The 14,826-nt window shown below is 41.0% G+C and overlaps 1 protein-coding gene across 8 annotated transcripts in view; it reads left to right on the forward strand.

The window, feature by feature from the left end:
* The window catches only part of LOC145412514 (uncharacterized), a 194,042-nt gene that overhangs the window by 140,280 nt on the left and 38,936 nt on the right, over positions 1–14,826 (forward strand). For all 8 annotated transcript variants that reach the window (XM_080282401.1, XM_080282402.1, XM_080282405.1 and 5 more), the window contains exons 14-15: positions 3,918–4,040; positions 4,204–4,377. In XM_080282401.1, the coding sequence (XP_080138527.1) occupies positions 3,918–4,040; positions 4,204–4,377 (297 nt within the window). The remainder of the gene's footprint in view (positions 1–3,917; positions 4,041–4,203; positions 4,378–14,826) is intronic.

Consider the following 14,826-nt stretch of genomic DNA (forward strand, 5'->3'; position numbering starts at 1 on the left):
TCTTGCATTAGAGAGTTGGACAGAAAAGGGATGAGTGTGTGCTGCTAGACGGGTGCTACGTGCCCGTCGTAGAGGTGGAGGAATGAAAGCAGACAGTTCAGAGGAGCAGTGACCATTGAAGTATCAATAGAAAAGAGATAAAGATGCAACAGTGCGGCGAAGAGACGGGTTGAAGGGAGTCAGTAAGAGGAGGAGAGTTAATGAGACGAAAAGCCTTTGACTCCACCCTGTTGAAAAGAGTTGTACGTGGGGAACCTCCCCACACGCGAGAGTTGTACTCTACACGGGCGGATAAAATCCGTGTATAGAGTCAACAATTGTACAGGGGTAAAGAAGGAATGGAGTCGGTGTAGCACACCTAATCTCTTGGAAGCAGATTTTACAAGAGATGTAATATGATCTTGCCAAGATAAGTCCCGAGTAAATGAAACCCCAACACAAGCAACATTCACCTTAAACACCTTGGACCACAAGGCATACAAGTACTCAGCAACATAACAGACTACAGCTACTCACGCAACACAGTAACCAACATCTGGAAGCATGGCATTATCATCACTATCCCTAAACCCAACAAAGACCCCACGTTTACCTTCCTCACACTGTCCCGTCACACTCCTCTGCGCCCCCTCTTAAAGTCACTGAACGACTGTTACTACAACTAGTTACACCTCACACACCCCTAGCCCAATCACAACATGGCTGTAGGCCATTACACTCCACAAACACTCTTCTCACAGACCTTACACTGAGAGTTTTTGATAGCATGAATTCAGCTAGGCCACCACACAGAACACTGCTAGTCACACTAGACATTAGCAAAGCTTTTGATGCCATCCCCCGCAACCTCACAAACAAAATATTCAACACAAACATGCACAATAACACAAAAAGATGGCTGGCAAACTACTTAGCAGGAAGATGTGCACATGTAACATTTGCCGGACAGTCTTCGAACATCAGAAACTTCACAAATGGCGTCCCCCAAGGATCTGTTTTGTCCCCTACACTCTTTAACCTATACATGCACGACATACCCATACCCCACACGCCACAGGTACACATAGCTTCCTACACAGATGACATAACACATACATGTACACACCAAAATGCAAATGCAGCTGCACACATCCTCCAACCTTACCTCAACACACTACACAAATGGTTCACCACAAACAGGCTCAAAATAGCCCAAACCAAATCTACAGTGACCCTTCTCACAAACTGGACAGCAGAACAGTCACATCCCACACCTTACCATAAATAACACTCCCCCCCCCCCACACACACACACAAAATCCTTGGTGTAACATACAATACATCAGTGTCATTTAAACAACACATCACAAACACTGAAAATAAAAATACACCAAGACTCAATGTCTTGAGGTCACTTGCCCATACAACATTTGGACACAACAAAGAAACCACCACCACAGTGTACAAACAATATATACATCATCCATCCATCCATTAGTCAATCCTACATTGCCCCACGAGGAGCGTAGGAGCCAGGGGCTAGGCAGTTGGTCCTGACACAATATATACATTCAGCGATGAATTATGCAAGCCCTGCTTGGGCTCCTAACCTCACTAAAACACACTACAACACTCTGCAGACCATACAGAACAAGGCCCAAAAAATAATCACAGGCCCCACAAGTACTACACCCACAGACCACCTACATCAAGAAACCAAAGTCCCCAAAGTCAAGGATCACCTAGACATGAGAGGCACCCAGTTTCTCACTGCAGCCTCCACAGACCCACAACATCCACTGCACTACATGGTAGCACATCCACACACACACACACCAAGGAACATCAAAACAACACCCAGCACAAAATATCATAAACAAATACTGTCATCTCTCCCCTCTCACTTTCCTCATACCAGCTTCCAGAAGCATATCCATACTCAAATCACTCACCGCTCCATTCAGTCACTTAAAGACAACACACAACTACATGCACAGCCTGCTGATATCCACCCTTATGAATCCTATCTCCCTCGTGAGGACAGGGTCCACCTGGCCAGGCTTAGATGTGGGCATCATCCAGCCCTCTTAAGTTACCAGAAGAGGCTGGAAGATTCCATTGCTGATGTCTGTCCAGAATGCAACACTGCACCCCATACTATTAAGCACATTATGGAAGACTGCGTTGCAGACAGTCACCTATGCCAACAACACAACATACACTCCTTGAGAGCTCTGTAGGAAAGCTTGGTCTCGGCCATGGCCTTTCTTAGGGACTCGGGGCTGTTCGGCCAGACTGCCTAGGGAACAACTACTACTACTACTACGACTCAACGTTATGATACGAAGTTTCACCGTATCGCACTGTCTTCACCCACGAATATATCACCTCACGCACTAATAATTCACATAACAGCTCTCATAACTTGACTTCACAATACGAAGTGTCAGTGTATCGTACTGTCTTCACCCACGTATAAATCTGTAGGCTATACCATATAATACTTGTCATCTGCACATTATTATACATGCTAACAACTCAAGCACACAAGCACAACGTTGTTCCCTCACAGTTAAACACACACGTTTTACTCGACTTTCACTTCTGTTTCTGCCCACCATGTGCACAGACATATGTGGACAAGTGCATGTGCACCTGGCACGAAGCACACACATGGGCAGAACTGGTCCGAACACTTGTCACTGTCAGTCTGTTGATAAGGTGGAGGCTTGACTCACCCAGCTGCTCCTTGAGATGAATTATTGTCTCCTAGTAAACTCCTCTCGTAGCTTTTAGGTCATGCTCGTTGACAGACATCATGTTTGACTGTAAGCACCACACTACTATGCCCTAGTCTTCAGGATAATAACAGGACCTGCCAGTTGGACTTGTTCCTATATTTGTCAAACCTGTGACAACAGAGAGAGATTCTATAGTACATCCGTGTGACCTAGAATTTAACAAACGGCATAAACATCATATCTTTATCATTATAAGCACACTGGTCAATCATATCCTTCATAATCACTGGCATATATACATAAATGCATGTGCATGCCACAGCTACATCAGTCCTTAAACACTTAAATGTTACTAGACACGTGATAACGCAACTTACGTGGTGAGAGCCTGTGACTCCATGGGTATAGTATGTGGCTGCTGACATCATTGATACTACATTCCCTGCCACATTAATTCATGGACTCTGTGTTAACTGTCCAGCTTCAACCTCCAGGCTGACACTCTCTCCTCACACTTTCTGTGCTGTAAGCAATTCCTTGCCATGAGCAATGACAGACACGTTCAGAGTCTGGCCCCCCTTATCTCGCCTCTAATGACTCCTCTTGTCATGTGTTTACCACTGGGGTGAACACGTTAATGAGCAGTAAATTCAGCTCTCAATGATCAGTGATCTGTGTAAACATCTTAATCCATGTAAATCATTTGTTTTAACTACTACAAAACATTTACACTATCAGTAAAGCATGCAGCGACAACACATGGGTTCAAAATAAATTTGAGTAGATAGGGTTACACATGGTAAGGGTTGCATCCTTCTCCCCCATTCTTTTTTCCTTCATTCTTTCTTGCTTTCCTTCTTTCTCATTTCCTTTTGCTTTTTTTTCTCAGTAGGTGACAATGAGTGTCACTTGGGTATTTGTGAAGCTCCTCTTCAAAAATGTGTAGTAGGTTGTTGTTTGTGAGGTTGTCAAGATTTTTAAGGGTTTGCATGACTAGTGAATGATTGTGTCCTGCTCCACTGACCTCTGTTGCCATATCTTTTTCATTATTCATTGCTTGTTTCTGGGTCCTACCAGTTAGCTGTTTTAGGGTATGATGTTTAGTGAGAAGGAATAGGACATTTGTGAGTCAGTACACAGTGTCACAGTAAAATAATGCTAAAATTCATGATTTCCTATTGATATTTCTTTTGTCAGATGGCAGATCTGGAGAAGACTTCCACAGTAGCAGATAAAAGTCAGCGTGTTAGTGAACTGGAGGAAGAGGTGCGCTCAGTCAGTGAGAAGGTCACCCACTACCAGACAGTCCTAACAGACACAGTGAGTTGCCCAAGATGCCTTACATAATTGAAAGCACCCTCACTTTCTTTCCATATCAAAACTTGCCTGGTGATTAAATTTAAAAAAATAACAAGATGGTCATTGACCATGATGTAAGATAATTGTTCATTATTAATCTGTGTTGGTACTGTCTGTCTCCTAGGAAAACCTGCTCAAGTCACTACAGGCATCAGTCGAGTCTGAGGAGGTAGCATGGACTAAACGTTTGTCTGAGAAGGATCAGGACATAAAACAGCTTGTAGCAGACAGAGCCAACCTACAGCTGCAAGTGAAATCTCTTGAAGACACACTCGACAAGGTCAAGAAGGCAGAAGATGTGAGTAAATAATTTTATGGAAATGGTGTGCTGAAAATAATTTCTTGAGAATGGATTGATATATGCCATTTTATAATAAATGTTTCTCATAGGTCTTCATTGAAATTTTGTTTGATTACAGTGATGTGGAATAAAAGATATTTGTGTATTATCTTCCTAAATGAATGGTTTGCCTGCTGTAGGAAATGGTATAAAAGCATTCAGGATGCCTCTCATATTTTCATCCTAGCCATTACCCAGTTGCATATACACTGCACTCGCCTAACTCAGTAATTTGCTTCTGAACTCATGCCATGAGTTGGAAAAACGTGAGTTAAAAAAACACATAGGGAAGAATATATTTGATTCTCCCATGGTGTCGGGTAGCCTAGTACAGTCAATCCTCGTAAATCGCGGTAATTTGGATCTGGACCACTGCTGTGATTTACAAATTCCATAATTTATGAATAGTAACTTTCATGTGAAAAATTAATTTGGGTCTGGACTTTGGCCAACCTGCCCCCACAGCACCCTACCATCACCTATCTAGGCACCATCAAACACAAACATACTACTGTAATTTAGGAATATTCAGGGCATGTATTAAAGAGAAATAAGCAATGTTAAGGGATCTCACCTTAATTCTATGACAAAATTGTATAAATGAATGGAGTGGGGTGGTGGTGGGAAGAATTCGTTCTTCCCAAACTCTATTGCCAGCTTTGAAAACTTCTTTCCCTTCTCAACACAACGAATGAGCTCCAAATGTTGACTGTACAACAACGGCGGCAGCTTCTTGACGCCATACTGCATAGAGCGCCTCATCGGGGGGTTTGGAGGGGCCATGGCAGGTTGGAGGTGGAGGGAAGTTGCACCAAAAAGGCAGGTAGCTCTTGTGCTCTACGGCGACGGTCTGTAGTGTGCGGACTGGCGGGACAAGAACAACAACAACATGGCGGCATTAGTGTGCACACTTGTCACCAGGGACGCGCGGTGATTGGATGTTAGGTCTCAATTTTCACTTTGAATGCATCAGTTTACGGTTCTCCTTGGAAAAGGCCCACTTGGTTGCCTAGGTCCGCGATTTTCGCAACTTAACAGTGATTTAAGGTTGCCGGCAGTCTGACAGCCACTTAGCCGTGATTTACGAATCCATGCTTTATGAACACGCGAATTACGAGGATTGACTATAACATTACCAGAACCCCTCTTACAACACTTAACACGAACATCCTGTCTCAGAAGTATGTATCGCATATCTTATAATGATAATAAACAATATTAAGACATTACATATCCTAGTGTGATAAACAGTATTGAAAAGCATTTGCCGTAATCCTACTGATGACAATGTATACGTCGATGAGAGACAGGTAGTGGTTTCGGCACACTAGCCTACGATGCCTCGCGCTGCTGCTGCATAAATGCTTCTTCTTCAACAACCTTACTAAGGAAACCCTCAAAATCAGCTGCAGCGATAACAGAAGCTGTGTCGCCATCGTCGTCATCTGAGTGGGAAGGGCCAGGCTGTGGCTCAGGCCGTTGTTGGCGGGCTAAGTAGCGTGTGATCAGCTGCTGGCTGGGGGTAGGGTTTTTTCAAGAATACTTCCCCAGTATCCCTGCTTGTTGTATGAGGCGACTAAAAGGGTTGGTGGAGGGTTAGTGCCCCTCCCTGGAAAACAGGTAACTAAAAAGACGAACAAGAAGCCTCAGACAAAGACTGACCAAAAGATGACGACCAAGGACCGGACAAAGGACATGGTACAGATCGTGACGTGGAATGTAAGGGGTGCAAATGATGAGGTGAAAGAGAGAGAGAGATTGTCCAGGTGCTTAAGGGTGCAAAAGTGGATGTATGTGGAGTAACTGAAACTAAATGGAGATGAGAGTGTGTGAGAGAATGGGAGTATGGATGGGGTATATGTGCAGGAGTAGGTGAGAATGAGAGGGCAAAAGGAGGAGTGTGTATTGTGAGTAAAAGATAGAAGAAGAACATAAGAGAGTATGGATCAGTTGGCTCAAGAATTGTGTGGGTAAGATTGAAAGTTGGAATTCAAATGTGGGGGATTGCGTGCGTGTATGCGCCAATGCAAGATCGTGCAAGCAGAGTGAGAGAAGAGTTCTGGACGAATGTGGAAGTGTGCATGGAAAAGTTTGGAAGGAATGAGAGTGTTTTTGTTTGTTGTTATGAGTGGTAAAGTAGGGAATGTGAAGGTGGATGGAATAGTTGGTGAGTGGGGTGAGCCTGCTGAGATAGATGAGAATGGCAGTGCATTAGTGAACTATTGTGCTAGGAGGGGGTTGGTGATAGCCAATACCCTCTTCAGGCACAAAATGATCCACAGGTATACATGGCAAGTGATGAGAAGGGTGGGTGGTGAACTGAATGAAAGGAAGGCAATGATTGATTATGTGTGTGTCGATGAAAGGATGCGATGTGTAAGGGATGCAAGAACTTATAGAGGTTGGGGGAGTGGACTTTCTGACCACTATTTAATGGTGGCCAGAATCAAGATCCAAGTAATATGGAGAAATAGAAGAAGGGAAGGACGGGAGGAAGGAGTAGTTGCAAGGAGAGTGGAAAGGTTACAAGAGGATGAGAAAAAGGCAGAATATAAGAGAGAAGTGGAGGAACGACTGGGTAAATATGAATTAGAGCAGATGGGGGACATGGAAGGTGTGTGCAAGGTATTCACAGAAGAATATGTGCAGCATGTGATGTGGTGTGTGGGATGAAGAGAAGACGAAAGGGGATGCAAGGAACAGCATGGTGGAATGAAGAGGTGAGACAGGATGTTGTACAAAAGAAGAAAGCATACAATGAATGGATGAGAAATAGGGGCATGGAAGAAGTTGAGAGACGGAAGAGAGAGTTATATGTAGGAAGGAAGAGAGAGGTGAAAAAATTGAGAGAGTACGAAGAGAGTGGAATAGGAGTTTGGAAGGAATTTGAGTGTAAAGTGGAGGGACTGTAAGAAAATGTTCTGGAAAGAGGTGAAGAGAGTAAGAGAGGGTGGCAGTGAAGTTATTAGGGGAGTGAAAGATAAAAATGGTAGATTACTAGTGGAGAAGGGAGAGAAAGTGAGCAGATGGAGAGAAAACTTTAAGGAATTGTTGAACATGGAGAATGGAAGTAATGCGAGTATAAGTGGCTGGGAAATGGCTGGGAGGAGGGAGGTGAAAAGACAGGAAGAAATCAGTAGGATAGAAATTGTGGAAGCAATGAAGAAAGTCAAATTGGGGAAAGCCCCAGGAATTCATGGAGTGTGTGGTGAAATACTGAAGTATGGGGGAAAGATAGTAGTAGAATGGATGTGGAAGATGTGCAGATTGGCCTGGGAGGAAGGTAGAGTCCCGGAGGATTGGAAGTCAGGTATAATTATTCCCTTGTACAAAGGAAAAGGGGAAAAAGAAGTGTGTGGTAATCATAGGGGCATTTGTCTCCTTAGTGTAATAGGAAAAGTGTATGGTAGGATCCTTACTGACAGAGTTAGGGAAATAACGGAGGAATTAGTTGGAGAAGAACAGGGAGGTTTTAGGAAGGGAAGAGGTTGTGTAGATCAGATAATCATTCATAGATCTTTAGTGGAAAAGTTTCTAGAGATGAGAAAGAAGTTGTATGTGGCCTTCATGGATTTGGAAAAAGCATATGACAGGGTGAATAGACAAGGATTGTGGAAAGTATTAAGAATACATGGAGTAGATGGAACGTTGTTTAATGCAGTGAATATGTATAATGGTGCTAAGGCTGCAGTGCTTGTGGATGGTGAACTGAGTGACTTTTTCTCTTTGAAGGTTGGTTTGAAACAGGGATGTGTCATGTCTCCATGGTTGTTCAGTCTGTACATGGATAGGGTAATAAATGAGATACAAGGTAGGACAGTGGATGTTGGAGTGGCCCTAGTGAGAGAGGGTAGTGTTTGGAAACTCCCTGTACTGTTGTTTGCAGATGACAATGTTTTTAAGTGAAGACGAAGGGGAGCTGCAAGGCTTGGTGGATGAGTTTGGGAGTGTGTGTAAGAAACGGAATCTAAAGGTGAATGTAGGGAAGAGTAAAGTGATGGTCTTTGAGAGAGGTGAAGTCAGTGAATATTCAGTGAGGTCGGATGGTGAGGAAATGGAGAATGTGAGTACGTTTAAGTACTTTGGGAGTGTGATGAGTAAGGATGGAAGTTTGGAGGGTGAAATGCTCGAAAGGGTGCAACAAGGAAGAAAGGTTGCTGGTTCCTTGAAAGCAGTGATAAGAAACAGGGAAGGAGCATGGAAGTGAAAAAGTTTCTGCCTGACGATATTGTGATACCAACTCCAACGTATGGAAGTGAAGCTTGGACGTTGTTGGAAGGACACAAGTCAAGAGTGAGAGCAGTGGAAATGAGTTACTTAAGAGGAGCCTGTGGAGTCACATGAAGAGACAGGCTGACAAATGAGGATATAAAGGAGCATTGTGGTGTGGCTGTAGATGTGATAGGAAGTGTTAGGAGGAACACACTGAGGTGGTTTGGCCATGTGGAGAGGATGGAGGGTGAGAGACTGACGAGAGTGTATGTGAGTGAGGTGGAAGGGGAGACCAAGGATGAGATGGAGGGATATAGTGGAGAGGTATATGAGAGAGGAGGGTGTGAGTTGGGAGCAGGGCAGTGAATTGGCGGAGGACAGGGCGACATGGAGGCGATTTGTTTGTGGCCACCCTGTATGGGATTAAGGTGTCTGGCAATAGATAGATAGATTTTCGGTATTTTAGAAAATTCTAAAACACTTTTCATATATGATTTTTTTGTTGCAAATTATTTTTATTTTACTCCTGAAGGTTAGGTTAGGTTAGGTTATCTTCAAGAGTTAAATAAAAATAATTTGTGACAAAAATGCCATAGAGGAAAAGTGTCTTAGAATTTTCTAAAACCCCCCCAAAATGGATCAAAAACTCTTAATTCTGTTAGGGATTGAAATGATAATTTTACCGCATGTTCTTATAATAGGCAGCAGCTTCTTCAAGATTTAAAACAATATCATTACATTTTGTTTCGTTTCTATCATGTGCTTTGATCTTTTGTTTGACCATATCCACAAATGCAAGCACTTAACACTTTCATGGATGGATCAAGAGTTTCAAACCACATTTTCCACATTTGCCTGCCTTTCAAAAAGGCAGGGAAGAAGCTCGCAGGTAGGTGTACACATGTAGACTAAAAATCCTGCTTGATAGGCCAAGTTGCAGTAATGACCACTAGGTGTAGGTGACGTGAGTGGGGAAAGCATTGTGTTGATTTGCTGCACAATCACACCCTGTGTGCTTAAATATGATTGGATTCCAGTTGCAAGTTGTGACTACAATACCGTGAGTTAAACATCTCTTCGGAAAAAAGTTATTTTCTAGTGGAAAAATGTGAGTTAGAGCATTTTCCGTGGGTTTGGTGATAATGGTGACCTAGATGAGGACATTGTGAGTTAGATAATTCGCGAGTTAGTAGTCCGTGAGTTATCCGAGTGCACTGTATATCCCATCTTTACCTCAGATCGTACCCTCTGCTCATTCCTCCATTGCTATAACAGGTGCATATTTCCTGGACATGTATTCTGTGAGACTTAAACAAATTCAGACTTATACATTACACTAACAGTATGTAAAAGTATAGTATTAATGTACTGTACAGGTACAGCAGACATATCAACTTACAGGAGTGAGACCAGGTTCCACTCTCTTTCTAGGCTGCAGCAGATATTTGTGGGATGGAGTTTGCGTTTACTTGCATAGAGAAGTCCCTACCCTTCGTAGTGACTAAGGTATATTTTTTTTTTTTACACTACAAAAGTAAGTTATTACTTCCATGAGTTTGAGACCATTGACAGTGCAGTGCTTTGTGAATAAGTGTTATTACTTACCATTGCCAAATTGATAATTTTTTTTTTGTCACATAGTATTTTTCATCTCAACTGCACTTGTGATCTCAAATTCAGATGCATCCTCATGTTTTTTAATTGCTAGTAAAGTTTTTGAAATACAAAATGAATAGAAAAGTATCTGTGACATTGAGTGCAAAAAACAGTTGGACACCATGGACTGTGGATACTGAAAAATAACCGTGGACTGTGGATACTGAAAAATGCCCGTTGATCCTTCCCCATATTGGTAACCCTGCTTTTGTAAGGATACTGTATATTGTTGAGCATCATTTTTTGTCCAGTGCATAGTGAGTATGGTTATTCAGTTTACATTTAGATGCTCTCTCTCTCTCTCTCTCTCTCTCTCTCTCTCTCTCTCTCTCTCTCTCTCTCTCTCTCTCTCTCTCTCTCTCTCACTATAAAGGGTAATAAAAAATTCATGTATCACCTGAAAGATGTGGCATTAACAGTAATATATGATATTAACTCAAATAAGCAACACTCTTTTGAACTTTCATGAATGGAGTGAATCACAAGTGCCAAAACATTCTTGATACAATGATGGTACGGCAGAAGAAGAGAAAGTTTTGGACTGAATTTGGACATTGTGAATTTAATGTTCCCTGCTGGTGATTGAAATAAGAGAGAATAATCATCATCTTCAGAGGGGGATTCAGTTGTGTGTCAAGCCCCTTCAGATGCTAGAATTCCTCCCAAAGGTGCATGAAATCATATTCTGGTTGTTGAAATGTAATGAAAAACTATCGTCATAGCTAAGTAGTTAAGAAGAAACTGTCAACATTACATAACCATGGTATTCTGCATTATATTATCTCATTTTTTCTGTTACAGAGTATTCTGTATTACAGAAGTTCATACTTACTCCTGAGTTCAGTTCAATACATAACACTGGGTAGAACTTCGTATATATTGCAGTCTGTACCAGGTCATGCTATATAATTTGACTTTGCTGTTACTAACTATATACAGTAATGTAAAGCGTAATGATTACATTGTCATAAAAAATAACAGTATATCCTGTTGTCAGATGTTGATGTTTATGTTAGCACTTATACAAAAAATAGCCATCTCAAGATATCAAGCTGTAGTTATTAAATAACCTAGGAAATCGTCAAACCCTATCTGGGTGGTACTTTTTTATCCACTGTACATGGTTTTTCCAAACATTTTTTCAGACATGATATTGGAATAAATGAGAGCTCATGGAGAGCTCTTGATGTAATAAAATGTGAGGACTGCATAAAGAGCTTTATTTATAAAGTTCTATTGTTAGGGGAACACTGGGTTATTTGGTTTACACACTTACATTTTCCTCTTCTTATATGGGAGCCAGAGCTTGACAATGCCTCAGTAATCTGATGCATTTGGTATACTAAGCTACTAGTTTACTACTGGTAAAAAATACTGATAATGAAATAATTCCATATTTGCATCACGTTTCAGGAGTATCATGATTTCAGTTTGATGTCTTTATTACAGTGAATCCCACCATATATTTACGCACTACTTTTACATAAACATTTATACAATCATAATTATTGTGGTTTGAAGACACTGTAACATTTGATTATGAGCTTTGGTGTGGAAGCATTTGTATGGTTGAATATATGCATGGCATTAACTATTCCAGAACATGAAAATTATTTCTTGTGACTGCAGTACAGGCACTCCTTATTTAACATCCATGATACTAGTACTTGCAGGAAAAACACTAAGGGAAACAACATGAAGCAGGGAATGCATGTCACTCATTGTGGAAAAAAATAGAAGCACAGAAAAAGCACTAATTTCTTCAGAGCACCTTTGTAGAGAATCATGAACCACCTGTTAATAAAATACATATTATTCATCAGCAGCATAATCATGAAATATCTTGAGGAATATCTGTATTGTTTGTATTTACCATTTTGCTTTCTTCTTTATTGCCAACCAGTATCACAGCACAAAAAGTCTTTCAGTCCTAATTTTTTGTTTTTTTCTTACTGTACAAATATTAATATTTGTTCAGTATACTTTCATTGTTAATACATACCAACATATACAGTAATAATTATAGCTAGATCATATAACAGTAGTGTGATCATTTTGTTACTTAGTATCTGACTTATAAATATATATATATATATATATATATATATACACACACACACACACACACACACACACACACACACAGTACCCTGACGTCCAAGACGTTTTGCGTCCAAAACGGAGGCCATAAAAATAATAATCCAACATATTGCTGTAATACAGTTGCATACGTCCAATACGGAACCAACGGTTCAAAACGGCCCAGATCCGAGGAGAATACAGCTATGACGGTCTCACCCGGTCCAACGCAGTTCCCGCGCCTGGGAGAGTAACGTGGTTGCAATGTTGTCCAATAAAATACAGTACAGTCTTGTACAACTTGAGATGGGTTATGCAGAACCTCATGCAAAATCAATTTTGCACTAAAACGTGACATATATTTACAGTAATCACTCCAATATCCGATGTAATAGAGAGCCATAGGTAGGTCCGGATATTGGTTCTGTCCGGACATTGGGCCCCAGCTTATGGACTTGTACTTATGGACCCTAACTCAGAGAAACACCTATACAACTCCCTCTGGACATGCATAGCACCTATTTAAGACCCAAATCACACCAATAAGGCACATAAATGACTGAAGTAAATGCAAAAGAAACAAAATGAGGGTTTAGAAGTAGGTTCATACAATAATAAACATTCTGGTGACTGGCTCCTGGACTGGTACTTATGGACCCTAACCTAGCCTAACTCAGAAAAGCACCTTCCTACTGCACATGCCTAGCTCCTAACACCCTATTCACACCAATAAAGGACATTAAAGAGTGAAATGAGGTAAGTATAGTATGGAAAAAAGTACAGCATGAAACATTCTTATGTCCGGATAGTGGGGATGTTCGGATATTGGGCGTCCGGATATTAGAGTGATTACTTACTTGTAAAATAGCGGGTTAGGTTCTAGGAGCCCTAGATTTTTCATTAAAAATATATATAAAGATAGATTATTACAAATATGTCTGCCTCAAGACATCCAAGACAGTGTGTTTACACACGATTTCGCTGACTGGACACATCAGAGCGTACTAACCTAATCTAACCGACAAGTTTTGCCCCCTAATGCTCCCCATAAAAATTTTAACCACAAAGGATTGCCACTAAGCCATTTGAAAGTACTCATTACCAATCAAGCAGAAACTTCTGACCTGATCAGCACTTGAACAGTGGCCACCTAGCATCATGCATATTTCGCCAGGAATTACTTTCGGCACACTCATTAAAAAAATAATAATAATAATAAAAAAATAAAAAAAACTGAAACTATTTTAGAATCATCAACAATAAAGAAAAAAAAAACTTCACTGAAGTTGTCAGCATAGTGATTGCGTACTTCTCACTTCTCAGATACTCACGTATGCAGTAATTGTGAATAATAAACACGTTAGCCAAGCAGCATAATTTGTGTGACAGTATAATTCAGAAGAATTGAACTCACATTATTAATAACAGAACAGAGGAAGGAAAAACAAATGAATAAAAAAAAATAATTATCTAACTATTAACGTTTGGATGTAGTGTCTTCACATACCGTGAGCTGAATTTTCTTGACCAAAGATCATTGGTTCATAGCAAAGATCAGGCACAAAGCCTTTTCTTTTCTTTTTTTTTTTACACGTTGCACTAAAGGTGAAAACATGAATTTTACTGCTCCATCGTCATTAACTTTGTTTCTTTTTTTTCCAACAAAGAAATTATCTACATCATAAACACATCCAACTCATTTTATCTGTCCGATCATTTGCATTTACACTCTCACACCACATGCCACTTCGTCCAACAGTTTTCCATTTTACATTGGAATAACTGTTTTTCTTTTGTTCTTAGCACTTTCAGGGTGCTTAGGCATATCTAAAGTTAGTTTGGAACCACATGTTAAGAGTTCTAAGAGGAAATGAGGAGCAAGGAAATAAGCAAATAATTGCTTTTAATCACAGCGACCGTCCACACAACACTAAGGCAGGCAGTGACAGATGGTATGGGACTGGGGTCACGTGGGTCGGGTCGGGTTGAGGAAGGCAATCAGCGACCGACAAAAACATAGCACACTAGTTGTAAACAAACGCAGTCATATGGAAATCCAATACCTAAATGCACCCACTTCCCACACAGTTTCTCTTGTGCAATTGGGTGTTATTACAGTGCTATTAAGTAATTATGGGAGAAATTAAATGCCCTGGTTATTGTAAGATCGTTGTTTCTTTTAGTTGTAAATCGTGACTCTATTAGCATCTGGTCATGTGATGAGCAGGCGGGGCTTGATTTCATCTCCCTCACCAGTGTGTCGTGGACACACTTACCGCGTGTTGCACTCTGTGTTTGCTCCAAGGTTATTGCCACTCCTTACATAACATATGGCTAGGAAACCGTCTGCTAACCTCTTGAAGCACAGAAACACACACTTTCAAGGTGAGGAAACTTGTTATGGTGCGAAAATAGGTCTAGGTTGATGTTTTTAGGGGCACTTTTCAAAGATTTTGTGAC

The sequence above is a fragment of the Coenobita brevimanus genome, chromosome 93 (genome assembly GCF_032717465.1).
Source record: "Coenobita brevimanus isolate Jiangsu-jjx chromosome 93, ASM3271746v2, whole genome shotgun sequence".
Classification (NCBI taxonomy): domain Eukaryota; kingdom Metazoa; phylum Arthropoda; class Malacostraca; order Decapoda; family Coenobitidae; genus Coenobita; species Coenobita brevimanus.